The 18,656-nt window shown below is 41.8% G+C and overlaps 1 protein-coding gene across 6 annotated transcripts in view; it reads right to left on the reverse strand.

Moving 5' to 3' along the window:
* The window catches only part of POU6F2 (POU class 6 homeobox 2), a 513,474-nt gene that overhangs the window by 74,026 nt on the left and 420,792 nt on the right, over positions 1-18,656 (reverse strand). For all 6 annotated transcript variants that reach the window (XM_083188467.1, XM_083188463.1, XM_083188465.1 and 3 more), the window contains one exon: positions 9,579-9,728. In XM_083188467.1, coding sequence (XP_083044593.1) covers positions 9,579-9,728 — 150 coding nt within the window. The remainder of the gene's footprint in view (positions 1-9,578; positions 9,729-18,656) is intronic.

Consider the following 18,656-nt stretch of genomic DNA (forward strand, 5'->3'; position numbering starts at 1 on the left):
TAAATATGACAAGGTCAGCATCTTTTCTGCATCTTGAATGGGAGGTAAGAAAGCTTCAGATGTACCTTTGTTTTCAGTAAAAATTAAACTAGAAAAATGCGTTCAGTTTATTAAATAATATTAGAAACCATTATTAGTTGCAAATTACAAAGTTGAAACAAATGCAAAAGTGTTTTAATATATATATGCTAACATTCTGATTCTTACAGTTTATAACTATTTTACGCTGCGTTGTTTAGATAAAATACATGATACAGATCCCTGAAAGTTTTCTATATGTATAAAATAGAACTATGAAGGGGTCACTCCCGTGATTGCAATGTCTTCTAAGATACACCAAAATAAAACTGTAAGATACAACATTCCAAAAACAATCATATCACAGCAATACAGATGTACTGTGTGACTGTCATCTTGTTGTCAACGCAAATCTAAAAGGAACAACACCCTTACATAAACAATTAAAACTTGAACAAATCCGTGTAACAATGCATTAAATTGTAGAATTTCAGAGAGATGGTGTAGACCAGCAGTTCTCAAACTGTGGGTCCTGACCCCAAAGTGGGGCCCGACCTACTCAGCATGGGGTCACGACTCCCATGTTGCTGACCATCAGCCTGGTGACTTTCCTAATCTCAGTCAGTGATTTAGTCTGAAAAATGTGATGAATTGTCTATTATTTTAGACTCCTCCCATCATGTTGTGCCTCCACAATGCTACAATGTATGTGCTGCCTGCTGACTACACATGTGATGTGATGGGTTATGGTATTTTAGACTCCTCCCATCATGTTGTGCCTCCACAATGCTGCCATGTATGTGCTGTCTGCTGACTACACATGTCATGTGATGACCTTCTATAGTAACTTTCTGGGGTCCTGTCATTATTTTTATTGTCTGATGGGGTCCCAGAGCAAAATAGTTTTAGGGCCCCTGGTGTAAACGAGTGTCACAAAGCAAGTTTAAATGTGTTTGTCTGTCAAACCTCTTTAACTGATTTTTAGGAATACTTACCTTTATAACTGAGAATGTTAGGATCTCTTTAACCCTTTGATTAAAAATGCCAGCGTGGCTCACATTTGTTATATAAATTCAAATAAAAAAATGTTACGTTAGAAAAGGTTATATTTACTATATAAGGTAAACATTCCATGTATATTAATGTTTGTTTGGCCATTTTCACACCTACAGTATTTTGACAAATTCACTTGGCACTCAAAGGGTTAAGCTATATTAGTGTTTATTCACCTCTACAAATGAAACAACTGCTATTAGAACCTCGGTAACTGGGATTAGTACAGGTTTTGACAACTCTCTACTTCCGATCAGTGATGTCAAAAGGGACACGGAAGCCAAGCGTGTACATAATACATAATGTACATGTTTTTTATTTAGCATAGGCACCTCTATAGTTGACAAATTTACTATTTGAACCTGCAGAGTGAGAACAGCTATTATTTATTATATATAGCTTCTTGAACCCGATTAAGGGTACTCTTACTCTAAAAGAGAAAAGTAGGGCTGATGCCAATAGCAACCAATTGTATTTATTTATTTACAGTTTCTTATACAGCGCAGCATATTCCGTTCCAATTGGAATCAACAGTGATTGGACAAACTGGGTAAATATAGACCTAGAGTTAGGAAGGACCTGCTCGCAAGCTTACAATCTATAAAAGTCTATCTATTATATCTAGGATACAATAGAGAAATGATGATAGCTAGGATCTGATTGGTTTCAATGAGCAACATAAACACTTTTTACTTTTAGAATCTTTAGTAACTTTACCGCTAAGGGTGGTATTCAATCTAGATTCATGGTCGTTTTTACCGGCTTCTGACGTCAACTTGACGGTCGGTAATCAATGTTACAACTATCGAGTGTCAGAAAGGCCATTGATTGCCGCAAATGGACTTTTTTTGTAAAAAAAATGGTCACGGATTCGACAATCAGCAGCTGTTTCAGACAATTCAGATTCGTCTCCATAGAGAGGGGAATCTGTAGCAGATAAGTCGCAGCCAGGATTGAATACTGAACTGCCGATATTTCCACCTGTTGGAAATATCACCAGGGATTGAATACCCCTTTATTGAGAAACCGGATAATTGAGATACAGTACCTCTTTAACCCTTTAACTACAAGTAGTGTTCCTTAAGATTCCACTGAACCAGGATTGATTTTTGTGTGTGTGTGTGTGTGTGTGCGTGCATAGTATATGTGTATATACAGTATGTATATATATCATGAGGAATGACAGAGATAATGAGACTACAGCCCAAGGCCTTTCCTCGGAGGGGGGTGCATCAAGCATCTAACCCCCAATTAGAGCTGTCCTTTAGGATTTAAGGACTTCCAGTTCCTTCTGCACATGCAGTGACCATTGGTACTGGCAGGCTCATTTAATAACCACCCAATCTCTTGCAGATCTTGTATGTGTTGTTCCACAATGATGGAATCTTTTAATATGAAAGATATGTTTAATATATTTAATATATTTAAAATGGAACTTTACATGATCTCTTCCTACCATAACTAGAGGAGTATGATGTGTGCTGCAGTACAAATCGCAGGGCTACCAAACGTAATGCACTTAGCAAGAGCTACCACTCTCAGACCTTGGGTTGGCACAGTTATGGCACTAAAGATATAATCATTGGGTCTAAAACATGATAATTGATAATCATGCCCCATATTCAGTGTGCCACCCTTATACTGATCTGATGTCAATCAGTTCTCAGTGTTGTACTAAGGCCTAAAGGGCCCACCCTCAGTGGTAGGTCCCTGAACAGGCTCCAGTGCGGTGTGGCCAGCCATCACAGAGGTTTAGTTAACCATTAGAGAATCCATGGTCTGGGTTCTTCAATAAAGATAGATAGATAGATAGATAGATAGATAGATAGATAGATAGATAGACAGATAGATATTGTATATATTGAACACAGCCAATGCATGAAAACAAACTCAATTAATTACAGCAATGCAGTGTAGAAAATACATCATAGACCGCTGTAGTGTCATGTAACATATGTATAATGTATAATGCAGGTGCACTAGTATATAATGTGGAACCTGAGGCGGAGGTGTGCCCACAGGGAGTCCCCCCCCCCATTCCCATGTGGTCCCGTCCGGCTCTGCATTGTGAAGTAATTTCACATTGCAGTACTGCATTCTGGACTACCAAATATAACAGACATTAATATTTTACCCCCTGAGCGATTTACCAGTCCTTCTCTGCTGCTCTACATTTTGCAGAGCGTTTGTGAGCATTAGCTCTGCAGTAAGTGGTGCTGAGAGGGGTTCCGGACGCATTCCCAACAGTCGGGATCCCGACAGTCATTTACCCAGCGTCATTTACCCAAAACGCCGCCAGCCGGGTGCCCGACGGCCACCCGCTATTTTCCCTAGAGGGGGTCCACGACCCCCATAGAGGGAGAATACAATAGGTGGCTCGCATAGCGAGCCACCGTGCCCGCAGCATGGCGAGTGCAGCGAGCCCACAAGGGGCTTTTTTGTGCTAGTCATGCTGTCTGAGTACGGACAGTCGGGATCCAGACTTCGGGCTAATGACTGTTGGGATCCCGACTGTCGGAGCCCCATACCACACCAGCTGAGAGGAAGGGGAACATGATGCAAGGATTATTGAAGTAGTGTTTATGAAGGAATTAAAATATGGAAAAGGTATGATTAGACAGGCAGCAAGGAGGTTAAAGGTCTAAGAGAATAATAATGATTGGAGAAATTACTGGTGGAGTTTGGGCGCCATTTTGGGTGAGCTCAGCCTTATCTAGATGGCCAATGGTTGCCCCATGGTGATCAGAGACTGCATCTTTGAATGCAGTACTTGGATCTACAATGCTGGAATATTTTGTCCTCATGTGTTTCCTGTGACAGTAGCATATTTTTACATAGGCCACTTACCTAACCCCTGTAAAAGTGGTACCTTCGTGGTCCAAGTCTGCTCTGCCTTCTGCATTTGCTCCACTTAATGTGGCTGTTGTGTCTGGGTGTTGGCTAAAGACATGGGGGTACTGGGTTGGACTGTCTGCCAATGCCACTGCTGTGTGGCCTTGCCCTCAACTACACTGCTATGTTCAATGGACCTGATTCATTTTGATTTTGCAAATGGACAACATTTTGTGATCTGCTCATGCACATGAGCTGCACTTAGCTGTGACATTCTTGCAACAGTACTAGATTCAGTTTGATTGACAGACTGCTACTGTTTGGGAGCAGGGAAATGGTGTGGTCAGTAAAATGCAGACATGATGGCATCATTCTGACCGTACACTTGGTGGTTAAACCCCACGTTCCCTCTCCCCCATATGAAATGTATTTTGATCTGTTTTCCTTAAAATAATAGTTAGTGGTGTCCAATAGGTGTTTGACAGTTTACCAATCCGTATGGCTGTGAGGCGCAGTGTGTGACGTCTGACACTGCAACCTCTGAAGCCCTGACAGGGAGGTTGATCATACAGCGTACATTGCTGCATACTCCCCACAGGTCTGCCAGGCCGGCATTTGGCTTTCAGCCCAGTCTCTGATTGCACGCTGATATTAAACATGCCTAGCATATAAGCAGAGCGGCACATTACTTGCCATTGGGCAATCTGTCTTCTTCTCACTAAGAGACATTGCCTATCTATGTGGATTTTATTTCCACGGGTAGGGGACTTTAGCCAGCATTTTGATAAAGCCACATTAACGTGGTCTGATCCGTTCACCAATCTTACTCACCTCTTTCACTCTTATAGAACTGAATTTAAGTAGACACTGCAATTCTATTCTAAGTGAATATTAAACACAGATTTCAGTCACCACATAAAGTTAAAACAGTTTCAAATGCTATATTCAGCACTCACTATTGAAGTGAATAATAAAGCTACTTAGTATTGGAATAGTGGGGTCCCACGTCGTGAGGATAGTGATATTCTTTTTATTACATGTTAAATGTCTGTATATGTATGTATCTTATCTTTTATTTCGCTATAATTGTAATAAATAATCCAATAAAGGTTATATTTTAGTATCAAATCTCTCTGGTGCACCACACAGAGACACTCCTTTTGTCTTTACAATCTCTCCCATTCTGATGTTCCCCACATGCTGCATATTCGGGCACATGCAGTGAATCTGAGAGCCTGGCATTATAGCCCAGGGGCGGATTGGCCTGCCGGGAAACCGGGCCATTTCCCGGTCGGCCGCTCCATATGTCCCCAGAACCGGCCGCTCACCCCCTTTTTCGGGCCGCGGACCGCACAACTGCGATCACAGCGTTTTGCCCATATCAAAGATGGCCGCGGGAGGGCTGTTGCACATGCGCGGCTGCAAGCAGCTCCTCCCGCGGTGCTTTGGTGTGTGTGAACCCTGATCCCCAGCAGCAGAGCCGGCCTAGGGGAGAGCTGAACGGTACCTGCTATGGGCTCCGGCAGCAGCAGGGCATCTTCGGAAAGGGGGCGTGGCCACGGGGGGTCCCGCGATTAGGCCACGCCCCCAACTTTGCCTGGCCCTGATCTGTAGTAGGTGGCTCCTGTGGTCCTCGTCCAGGAGACAGGTAATGTGTGTGAATGGACGGACCACACTGTGATACTGTATATCTGTGTGGGGAGTGGGACATACAGCATGGACATTAGGGAGAGGGGCACATCAGTAATTTCATACTGCCCTCCCCCCCCCTCCCACCACCCAAAAACACCACAAAAACTAAATTTTTTATATATGTTGGACAGGGCCGTAACTAGGGGGTGCTGGGGGGGCATGCGCACCAGGCGCTGCATGTGGGGGGCGCTGTCAGCGGGGGTCCGGGGACGGGCAGCGGGGTCCGGCAACGTGGCTTGTACTCCACGCAGCACGGTCCGGGGATGGGCAGCACCGTGGCGGCTTTATTTCTTGTACTATAGTGAGCTACGCTAGTATTTGCCCGGCGGGAAGCAGATTTTCAAAAGACTTGCCAGATGGAATCATGGTGTGCGGCATATGTATAATGAGCATTATGGTGTGCGGCATATGTATAATGAGCATTATGGTGTGCGGCATATGTATAATGGAGCATCACAGTGGATAGCATATGTATAATGGGCATCACGGTGTGTGGCATATGTATAATGGGCATCAGGGTGTGTGACATATGTATAATGGAGCATCACGTTGTGTAGCATATGTATAATGGAGCATCACGATGTGTGGCATATGTATAATGGAGCATCACGGTGTGTGGCATATGTATAATGGAGTATCACGGTGTGTGGCATATGTATAATGGAGCATCACGGTGTGTGGCATATGTATAATGGAGTATCACGGTGTGTGGCATATGTATAATGGGCATCACGGTGTGCGGTACATGTATAATGGAGCATCACGGTGTGTGGCATATGTATAATGGAGTATCACGGTGTGTGGCATATGTATAATGGAGTATCACGGTGTGGCATATGTATAATGGAGCATCAGGGTGTGTGACATATGTATAATGGAGTATCACGGTGTGCGGCATATGTATAATGGAGCGTCACGGTGTGTGGCATATGTATAATGGGCATCACGGTGTGCGGTACATGTATAATGGAGCATCACGGTGTGTGGCATATGTATAATGGAGTATCACGGTGTGTGGCATATGTATAATGGGCATCACGGTGTGCGGTACATGTATAATGTAGCATCACGGTGTGTGGCATATGTATAATGGCATCACATGTATAATGGGCATCACGGTGTGCGACGTATGTATAATGGGCATGACGGTGTGTGGCATATGTATAATGGGCTTGACGGTGTGTGGCATATGTATAATGGGCATCACAGTGTGTGGCATATGTATAATGGGCATCACGGTCTGTGGCATATGTATAATGGAGCATCACGGTGTGTGGCATATGTATAATGGACATCACGGTCTGTGGCATATGTATAATGGAGCATCACGGTGTGTGGCATATGTATAATGGCATCACGGTGTGTGGCATATGTATAATGGACATCACGGTTTGTGGCATGTGTATAATGGGCATCACGGTGTGCGGCATGTGTATAATGGCATTACGGTTTGCGGCATGTGTATAATGGCATTACGGTGTGCGGCATGTGTATAATGGGCATCACGGTGTGCGGCATGTGTATAATGGCATTACGGTGTGCGGCATATGTATAATGGGCATCATGGTGCGTGTGGTATGTGTATAATGGGCATCACGGTGTGTGTGGCATATGTATAATGCAGCATCACGGTGTGGCATATGTATAATGAGCATCACGGTGTGTGGTATATGTATAATGGGCATCACGGTGTGTGGTATATGTATAATGGGCATCACGGTGTGTGGTATATGTATAATGGGCATCACGGTGTGTGGTATATGTATAATGGCATCACATGTATAATGGGCATCACGGTGTGCGACGTATGTATAATGGGCATGACGGTGTGTGGCATATGTATAATGGGCTTGACGGTGTGTGGCATATGTATAATGGGCATCACAGTGTGTGGCATATGTATAATGGAGCATCACGGTGTGTGGCATATTTATAATGGGCATCACGATGTGTGGCATATGTATAATGGAGTATCACGGTCTGTGGCATATGTATAATGGAGCATCACGGTGTGTGGCATATGTATAATGGGCATCACGGTCTGTGGCATATGTATAATGGAGCATCACGGTGTGTGGCATATGTATAATGGGCATCACGGTCTGTGGCATATGTATAATGGAGCATCACGGTGTGTGGCATATGTATAATGGCATCATGGTGTGTGGCATATGTATAATGGACATCACGGTGTGCGGCATGTGTATAATGGGCATCACGGTGTGCGGCATGTGTATAATGGCATCACGGTGTGCGGCATGTGTATAATGGCATTACGGTGTGCGGCATATGTATAATGGGCATCACGGTGTGCGGCATGTGTATAATGGCATCACGGTGTGCGGCATGTGTATAATGGCATAACGGTGTGCGGCATATGTATAATGCAGCATCACGGTGTGTGGCATATGTATAATGCAGCATCACGGTGTGTGGCATATGTATAATGCAGCATCACGGTGTGTGGCATATGTATAATGAGCATCACGGTGTGTGGTATATGTATAATGGGCATCACGGTGTGTGGCATATGTATAATGGGCATCACGGTGTGTGGCATATGTATAATGGGCATCAGGGTGTGCGGCATATGTATAATGGGCATCACGGTGTGTGGTATATGTATAATGGGAATCACGGTGTGTGGCATATGTATAATGGGCATCACGGTGTGTGGTATATGTATAATGGGCATCACGGTGTGTGGTATATGTATAATGGGCATCATGGTCTGTGGCATATGTATAATAGGCATCACGGTGTGTGGCATATGTATAATGGGCATCACGGTGTGTGGCATATGTATAATGGGCATCAGGGTGTGTGGCATATGTATAATGGAGCATCATGGTGTGTGGCATATGTATAATGGGCATCACGGTGTATGGCATATGTATAATGGGCATCACGGTGTGTGGCATATGTATAATGGGCATCATGGTGTGTGGCATATGTATAATGGGCATCATGGTCTGTGGCATATGTATAATAGGCATCACGGTGTGTGGCATATGTATAATGGGCATCACGGTGTGTGGCATATGTATAATGGGCATCACGGTGTGTGGCATATGTATAATGGGCATCATGGTCTGTGGCATATGTATAATAGGCATCACTGTCTCCCCTCCCTGCATCCTCCACCACTTTGTGACTCCCCTCCCTGCAACCCCTGCCACTCTGCATTCCCCCTCCTACCCTGCATCCTGTGCCACCATGCCCCCCTCACACTCTGCGTCCTGTGCCACCCTTTGTAAGTCCTCACTCCCTTCATTCTCAGCCACTCTGCATCTCCCCTCCTAGCATTCTACGTCCCCCCCTCCCTCCCTGCATCCTCTTCCACCCTGCCACTCTACTGTGTTGGGAGACCCCCCCCCCTGTCTCTATCTCCCCAGCCCCACAGACTGCAGAATAAACACTGTACGCATGCGCCTATTTTGCAGCCTGAGGGGCTGGGGACATAGCCAGCAGCTCAGAGAGCCACTAGCCTTGCCCTCACAGTGACAAAAATTGGGCGTGACCTCGTTGAAATAGGCCACACCCCCATATTGATAAACCACACCCCCTAAAAAATTGAACACTCCCCCCCCCCCCCCCCCGTTGGGGCTGCTTCAAGATATTTCCCGGGCTGGTTTTAATTCCCAATCCGCCCCTGTTATAGCCTCACTACAATAGACAGCTCCTGCATCATTGCCATATCTTCTTACATCTCCTGAAACCAAGGACGCAGCACCAACTTAATCTGTGTGCATCTCTGAAACCGGTCCAGTGCCAGTTGATCCCAGCACTTCCTACTGTAGTTACCATTACAATATGTTGGGTGCCTAGGGGTTCTGCACACCCTGCTACAGTATGAATAGAAATGCTTACGCTTTTATCTACTTAATTTTTTATCAATTATTTATATGCGTTTTTAAATATATACGTTTTAAAAAATAAACTCAGTGGATGGCAAGTATATAATGACTATTTCAATTTTTTACCTGTCCTTGTGCATTTGTGACTAGTTGACCAGTAACACCTTGCAGACTGGAGAGTGCATTCCCAAAGGCCTGTGAACTTGCTATTGAGCCCATAGCAGCTGCTGCTGCTGCTGCCGCCGCTGCCTGATTTGCCAATGGATTATTAACCATCTGAAAAAAACAAGTGTATAAAAACATTATATTTTAATTTAGCACATTTCCACACAAAGAGACATATATTATTATTATTTTTTTAAACAATACAAAAGATGCCATTCTGTGCTTGCATGTGCTTTACCCTTTGGTTTACCAACTTTGCATAGTATTATGGGCCTGATTCAGCTCTGCTCGCTAGGCTGCATATATGCGCTGACTAGTGAGCAGGTATACGCCTTTTTTAACTTCCTTTTTTGAAAATTAAATAAAAAACTGTACACATTTTAAAACTATTTATTACAGAGGTTCCCAATCTTTTTTGAATCACGGCACCCTAGAGTATCAGATTTTTTTCACGGCACCCCTATGCCAAAACAAAATTTATTAGATTGGGTTTATATACGATTCCTAGGGTCAGTTATGTGATAAAGGGCAGGATTTGCTTCTGTTTGTACACATTTTATGATTGGCAGCCACCAGCACTGGTTTTGCTCATAAATAATTAACCATTAATAATTTGAGTTGGTCCTGGACCACCAACCCAGGGCACCCCTGCATGTGTCCCGAGGCACCCCAGGGAGCCACGGCACACAGTTTGGGAACCACTGATTTATTATTTATTTTTTTTTTTTTTCCGCCTGTTACACAACATGGGAGATTTGATTTTACACCGTTTTAAAAAGAATATTTTGTAATGTCGCGCTCCGTTGTCAATACAGTGATTCAGTCGAATTTGAACGTTTCGGTCTACTCTTTCAAGCATGTCAACTGGTATATTGGCAAGTGGAGTTCATTGTGAAGAATTGCACAAAGAGAGCATCCAAGGGAAACTGCATGTTTATGAGCAGAGTGCTTAGGAGACTGCAGCACAGACAAACAAATTAATTCAACATTTTCAGGGGCTGTGACGGTCCTCAGATGTCCTTTCTTTCTTCTGAACACATTCTTCGTTTTCCTGAAGGCACCCACCCACAATAAAATCGATTTCCGATCAGGAACACGGCCTCAGAAGGGAATTCGAAAGGGGAAGTCGAAAGGCTTGTTGCACCGTGATGACCGAGCGGTCAATAGAAAAACATGCCTCTTTAGCAAAAGCGCACTGCTCCCTTGACCAAATCATTATTGTGAGTGAAATGGGTGGGGACACAAGCCTCCCATCCAGCCCCTTCCACTGAACCAATCCCCACCACTTTGTGACCTAAACTAACAACCCCAAGCCCCTTTAAAAAAAGGGAGTTCCCACACCTCACCCTGTATAAAGCAACTAGAGAGCAGAGTGTGTGTATTGTATAACCACCTGATATTTGGGGTCTGCACTGTATAACTACTATAACCATACCTCCCAACAGGACCCTCTCCAGGAGGGGCACAATACTCTATTCCTGAACTTTCCTCTTAATTTATGATTGCCATCACCTGTGTGGAAACACCTTTCTTATCATTAACCTGTTTAAAACAGGTGATGGCAGACATAAATGAAGAAGGAAGCCCAGAAACAGAGCATTGTGTCCCTTTCTCGAGAGGGTCATGTTGGAAGGTATGCTATAACTAAAAATTTGAGTAACTGTATGTCTTACCTTCTCTTATGGTGATGGCCCTTTGGAAAATTTAACAAAATAATTAGATACATTACATGCCTCTGCATTATACTGTTTGTATGCGGTGACCTCTATAATTGTATATACCATCATTGATGGTAGATATCACAATGATCGCTCTCATTATGGTTGGGGTTTAGCCATACATAGTGGCTAAACCAGACTAAACTAATTATCGTTATGCAAAAAGTCTAATTTGAGCACTCAGACAGGTCACTTTTTTTTGCATATTTCAGGCTGCTACCCCTGAGGGGAGTGAGCTGAAACGCTGGCTCTGGCAGCTGATCATGTACGGTGGAAGCTACAATTGAATAGCTCAGTTGGGTGCTATCTGCTGGCTGCCTAAACCCTTAAGAACTGAATTCCCCTCTATGAAACCTAAAAATACCCTGAAACCTTAGTGATGCAGATTTTTATTTTAAAACATATTGAATAAACACCAAATAAGTAAACTGTAATCCCTGAAATTATTTAAGACACTCTCTTGGCAAAATAAAATAAGATAAAATAAAGAATTATCGGCTTTGCCTTTCAGGGAGAACTGTCATAGATAGCTTGATGTCCAACTAATGGGCCTCTATTGTACGCAGTGGGGATTTGTTTTTTCTCATTCCCTTAGGAGATAACTACATTCTTTGAACACTTTTCCTTCTTTCAGGGGACCTTTTGAATTTTCTTTTTAATGTGAAGCACATAACTTTTTCTCCTGCACAGGTCATGAATCCTGTGTAAGAGGGAAGGAGTAGGCTTCTTTGTAGAGTAAAGAATTGTGCTTTTGTTAGGGTCAGTCTGAAGCTGCATGAGTTTGTGTTTTGAAAGGAAGAAACTTCATACGTCTATCTATAATGAAAATAGAGCAGAAACTGCACTTATTATACTTGATTGCATTGCCATTCACCCTTACAACATTGCTATATGTTGCTTTATAGTATGTTGCTGCAAGTGAAATAAGTTTACACTATGCATACTATGGGTACAACACTGTACCTTGAGTATTATGACCTTTATAAATTCATAAATGACGTTTAGTTCTGTGAAGAGCGATTGTCAGATCAATGGGCAGAGGATATGAGGATATACAAAAAAAAACCACAATGGACATTAACCCATCTCAGATGATTAAATGCAAAATAAAAAGATTATTGAAGAAGCACAATAGCAACAATAATGAACTTATAGAGGATGTAGGGCCAGATGTATTAAGCTTCAAAAAGGGATAAAGTGGGTAGTGAGAAACAAACAGCCAATCAGCTCCTACTGTACCTGTCATTTTTCAAACCCAGCCTGTAACATGGCAGTTACAGTAGGAGCTGATTGACTGGCACAACTTTTTTATTTTGTAGCTTGATACATGTGACACGTAGGGAGACTAGGATGAACTATGTATTCTGCCTGTCATCAATCTGCACCTTTTGACCCATAACAAGAGGTTCCTTCAGAAAATTAGTAGTTGACCCTTGCATTAATGTTAATTATTTTTCTTTTGTATTGCTTTTTTAGAATTTGTTAGAGTTTTATTATGTCAGCAATTCCTAATTCCAGGACCAATCCATTTTAGTGTCAATATAATGCATCTTTTTTCACCCTTCTGTTGGGCAGCATTAAGATACAATGACAGCCTTTCAGACTCACATCACCATGCAAGTCTATTGCTTTCTTCCTTTGCAATATGTTAGATTTGATAGCATGTTACAGTACTACATTCCACAATAATATGTTATTGCCAACAGTATCTGAGAGTGTAGTGGAAACATAAGGAGAAGGGAAAAGGGGAAATTATTAATTGAACGCACAAGCCCATTGAATCATATATACTGTTAAAGCAGTGCCACCTCATTGTTCCTCTTCAGCTCCATGCTAAGTCATTGCCATACAGTGCAATGGGTAATATCATTACACCTGAAAAGTGATTTTGCTGTTACCAAGTGCAGTTGATTCCAGGGAGGATAATACATGCCACTTTCACATCTCCATCACATTTCCACTTTCATGTCTCTCATGCAGTCCAGGTTCTGCATCCAGAACACTTTATCCTCTCAAACAGGCTGGGGGCCATAGTGACAAGTACATAATGCCATATTTTTCAGGAAATAAGCTACCTGTGAAATTGCCTTCAAGATTGCTATTTGAAATGTACTTATTACAAAGATCCAAGAACTGGAAGGTGTTTCCGCCATGTGTAGGCTTTGAGGTGGCTTGGATGAGGCATCTGAGGGTGAATACTGCTTTATATGTCTATATATATATAATATATATATATATATATATATATATATATAATCTTAAAAATAAAACACTATATAATGTTGTAAGTAGACTAGTATGCCAGGTGATAATTTTTATAGCAGAAATTCATTTTGATAGCAAGTTCAGCTAAGCCTCAGATCATAATGTGCAAATTGCCATATGCATTTGTCTAAAGATTATTTATTTTAACACTCAGTATTAATATACATATACAAATATATATATATATATATATATATATATATATATTTATATATATATATATATATATATATAGTCCATAGAGCAAACGCACACGCTGACTGTTAATAGGGCCCGTGCCAGGTCATGAAGGGATATAGGTTAAAGTCCTGTATGTGATCCCCAGAGGGTAACAGAACTGACAGCACCAGTCATGAAAAAGATCCAATCCACCAGATAAATGAATGCAGGTTTTAATAGATCCAAGCTCACAATAATCCGGAGCATAAATGGACACCCAACAGGCTGATACAATGCTTAAATTGATACATTACACGTCTCCTCGACGGCCGTTTCGGTGCATGGCACCTTCATCAAGAGGGGTCATCAAGACACTAAACTCAGGACCTAGAATTTAAAATGGCATCCAATGGCATACTCACCTGTTGACACTCAGACCATCAACCTCAGGTGCAGCGGTCGCACACTCCAATCAATCCCCGCGTCACAGCAGACAGCGCACATTACCTCCATGTACTGGAAGTACAGGCGGCGGTGTGGAAGCAATCTGCCGCGTACAGCGGAGGGGGAAGGAGATGTGGTTCCACTGTCCCCGGAAGAGGTCCGGTCTCCGGGCGGTTGTCATGGTAACCAAACCCCACAACGAATTTGTGACTTCTAACAATCATAGTTACCACATTGTAAACAAATGCACGTTATTATGGGGAGATAAAGAACATATGCATGAATTAAAGAAAATCTATCAAGTGAAAAAAATGAAAAATATATACGTGTGCACATAGCGTCACCGCAATAGCCTAAGGAGGCAAGTATCCGGTGTGCTACCACGTATATATACACAAATCTAGTAATACAATCAGAAGGCACAGTAATAGTAATGTATAATCACGAAAGACTGCCCTAGCATAAAGGAAGAGGATTAATTGGAGCGGTACATCAATGAGCTAACATACTATATATGAAAAACCATCCACATAGACACACTAGCCTGCATGATTAATTAATTAATGAACGGGCAAAAGAAAACTCTTCATTGAGACAAAACGGTCTCATGCAATTGAGTTCATAGATCCAATAGCATTCTTTCTTCATCAGAAGGCCATGTCTATCCCCACCTCGCCTCAGGGGGGGCACATGCTCCAATGGCATGAAAGCAAAATCCTTTATGGAGTGTCCACAATTGACAAAATGACGCGCCACTGGGGGCGTACTTGCTTCCAACTTCTGATAAGCCTTGTTGATGGAGGACCTGTGTACTCCTATTCGCTCCTTGAGCATTCGCATGGTTTTGCCCACGTAGATTTTGTTGCATGGGCATTTAATCAAATAGACCACATATTTAGTCTCACAGTCCATTGGATGTTTAAGATTGTATCTCTTGCCTGTGGTTGGGTGTATGAATATTTTGGTCTTAATCATATAGCGGCAGTTGACACAACCAGTACAATTTTGGGAGCCGACAGGCCTAGAGAGCCATCTTTTTGACTGGTCTACTTTAGGGCTAATGTCCAAATAAGTCAGTTGTTCCTTGAAATTCTGACTTCAAGTACATTTCAAGATTGCTATTTGAAATGTACTTATTACAAAGATCCAAGAACTGGAAGGTGTTTCCGCCATGTGTAGGCTTTGAGGTGGCTTGGATGAGGAATCTGAGGGTGAATACTGCTTTATATTTCTATATATATATAATATATATATATATATATATATATATAATCTTAAAAATAAAACACTATATAATGTTGTAAGTAGACTAGTATGCCAGGTGATAATTTTTATAGCAGAAATTCATTTTGATAGCAAGTACAGCTAAGCCTCAGATCATAATGTGCAAATTGCCATATGCATTTGTCTAAAGATTATTTATTTTAACACTCAGTATTAATATACATATACAAATATATATATATATATATATATATATATATATATATATATATATATTTGATTCATAGTATGCACATGTACAGGCTGATTCATATGAATTTCTGTCCATAGACACGAATGGCAAGTTTTTGCATATACTGTAGCATATGTGCAGATGTGAATGTGTATATGTTTGTCTATGTGCATCCTATTCCGAGTTCCCCCCGAGGCACACTGGAAATTAGATTTACAACTTACATAATAACACTATTGCAGAGAATACATTACGTACATTTGCTAAGACATGGCAAGCCATCAGCCATTGTAATGCATCTCTGCTCTGGTAGACCTACTATACACAGAGCATTTTGGGGGGGTTTAACTGGGTGGTAACAATGTGATTGCAGTAATGTCATTGGAGGGAATCAAAGGCTCCATGAGATTCTGAGTTGTGCAGTCCGGGAAGAGAAGTCCATTTTAAACATCTATCTTGCACATAGCATGGCATTTGTGCAAGTGTATATACTTATGATAATTGAATAAAATCAATGAACAGCAAGAGTTTGCACTTGCACATTTACTTATCCCTGCATTAATTGAATGGATAATTGCATTAGTTGAATGCAGGGACATGTCAGGGGAGGCAGATCCTCACCTGTTATAAATAATAAAAAAAAAAATTACACAGATGATATTTATAACACGTTTAGGCCCTCATTCTGGTTCCATCGGTCCCCCGCGTTTCATTGTAAGCCTCTGTGCATGGGCACATTCTCATATGGCATGTTACATAGTTACATAGTAGGTAAGGCTGAAAAAAGACTTGCGTCCATCTAGTTCAACCTGGTATAGATATCCATTGCTGATTTGGTAGGTTCTGCTATTTTACAGACAAATTATATTTCTTATTTGTACCCATGGATGTTTTTCTCCAGTAAATGTTTGTCCAACTTTGCCTTGAATGCATTTAATGAGCCAGCCGTTACCACCTCTCTGGGAAGAGAGTTCCAGAGTTTGACTGTTCTGACCGTAAAGAAATTCTTTCTACTAGCTGAATGAAATCTTTTTTCTTCTAATCTATACTCATGCCCTCGCGTCCTAGATTCCTTTCTAGTAGAAAATAGGGTGTGTGACAGTTCCTTATATTGGCCCTTGATATACTTGTATATGTTGAGCATGTCCCCCCTTAAACGTCTCTTTTCTAATGTAAATAGTCCCAAATTGCTTAATCTCTCCCCGTAGCTTAAATTCTCCATTCCCCTAATAAGCTTTGTTGCTCGCCTTTGGACTTTTTCTAATTCTATGATGTCCTTTTTATAGTGTGGGGCCCAGAACTGTACTCCGTACTCTAGGTGAGGTCGCACCAATGCTTTATATAGTGGCATAATTACCCTTGAGTCCCTAGTTTCCATTCCCCTCTTAATACATGCCAGAATTTTGTTGGCCTTTTTTTTGTAGCTACATTACAATGGGCACTACATCCTAGATTGCTGTCTATTTGGACTCCTAGATCCTTTTCAAGTATGGAATTACCCAGTTCCTCTCCGCTAAGGTTGTAACTTGCACACTGGTTGTGTCTCCCAAGGTGCATAACCTTACATTTATCTACATTGAACCTCATCTTCCATTTTTTAGCCCACTCATCTAGAATTGCAAGATCATTTTGAAGCATGGTGACATCTTCTGGTGATTTGATGACTTTGCTAAGTTTTGTATCGTCCGCAAAGATGGATACATTGCTGAGTAACCCTATCCCAATATCGTTAATAAAAATGTTAAACAAAATGGGCCCCAAAACCGAGCCCTGGGGCACTCCACTTAGTACCGGTATCATATCTGATACGGCACCATTCACAACCACTCTTTGTTCTCTATTACATAGCCAATTCCCTACCCATCTGCAGATATTTTCACCCAATCCTAGGTTCTCCATTTTATTAATCAATCTCTTGTGTGGGACAGTATCAAATGCTTTAGCGAAATCTAGGAAAATCACATCTACAGCATTTCCATTATCGAGGTTTTTGCTAACCTCTTCATAGAACCCTAGTAGATTAGTTTGGCATGAACGATTTTTCACGAACCCATGTTGGTTAGTACTGAGTAGACGGTGATTATCTAAATATTCCTGGATACCATCCCTTAAAAATCCTTCAAATAGTTTACCCACAATTGATGTTAAACTAACGGGTCTGTAATTAGCGGGATCTTCCTTTTTTCCTTTTTTGAATATTGGCACTACCTCTGCTATTCTCCAATCTTTTGGTACTATACCTGAAGATAGTGACTTGCTAAAAATATAATGTAGGGGGGTAGCTAGTTCATCCCTTAATTCCATTAATACCCTCGGATGAATCCCATCTGGCCCTGGTGACTTATTTGTTTTGAGTTTGCTTAGCCTCAGTATTATTTCCTTCGGCGTGAAATCCACAATGAGATCTGGCTTATTTGTCCCGTTTGTGGTAAATGTTCGTTCCACAGTCTGCTCTCCCTTAGTAAATACTGATGAGAAGAACTCATTTACCAGTTTTGCTTTTCCCTTGTCCTCAGTAACACTTTTTCCACTAGTATCAGTTAGTGGGCCTATGTTTTCTATGCTTCTGCATGACGCTTTTGCCAATCATGCACTTGGGTCTCAGAAATCCAAAGACTAAATATAGTATAAATGGCACTATAATGGAAACTACTGAGGAAGAGAGGGATCTAGGTGTCACTATTTCAGGGGACTTAAAAGCAGGTACAGTAGGCAATGTAACAAAGCAATGAAGAAGGCAAGTCAGATGCTTGGTTGCATAGGGAGAGGTATCAGCAGTAGAAAGAAAGAAGTAATAATGCCACTGTATAGGTCATTGGTACGACCTCACCTAGAGTATTGTGTTCAGTTCTGGAGGCCATATCTCCAGAAGGATATAAATACATTAGAGACTGTACAAAGAAGAGCAACTAAAATGGTGCATGGCCTGCATCACAAAACGTACCAGGAAAGACTAAAAGATCTTAATATGGATACTTTAGAGCAGAGAAGGGAAAG

Source organism: Crinia signifera, chromosome 5 (genome assembly GCF_055691185.1).
Source record: "Crinia signifera chromosome 5, ASM5569118v1, whole genome shotgun sequence".
Lineage (NCBI taxonomy): Eukaryota > Metazoa > Chordata > Amphibia > Anura > Myobatrachidae > Crinia > Crinia signifera.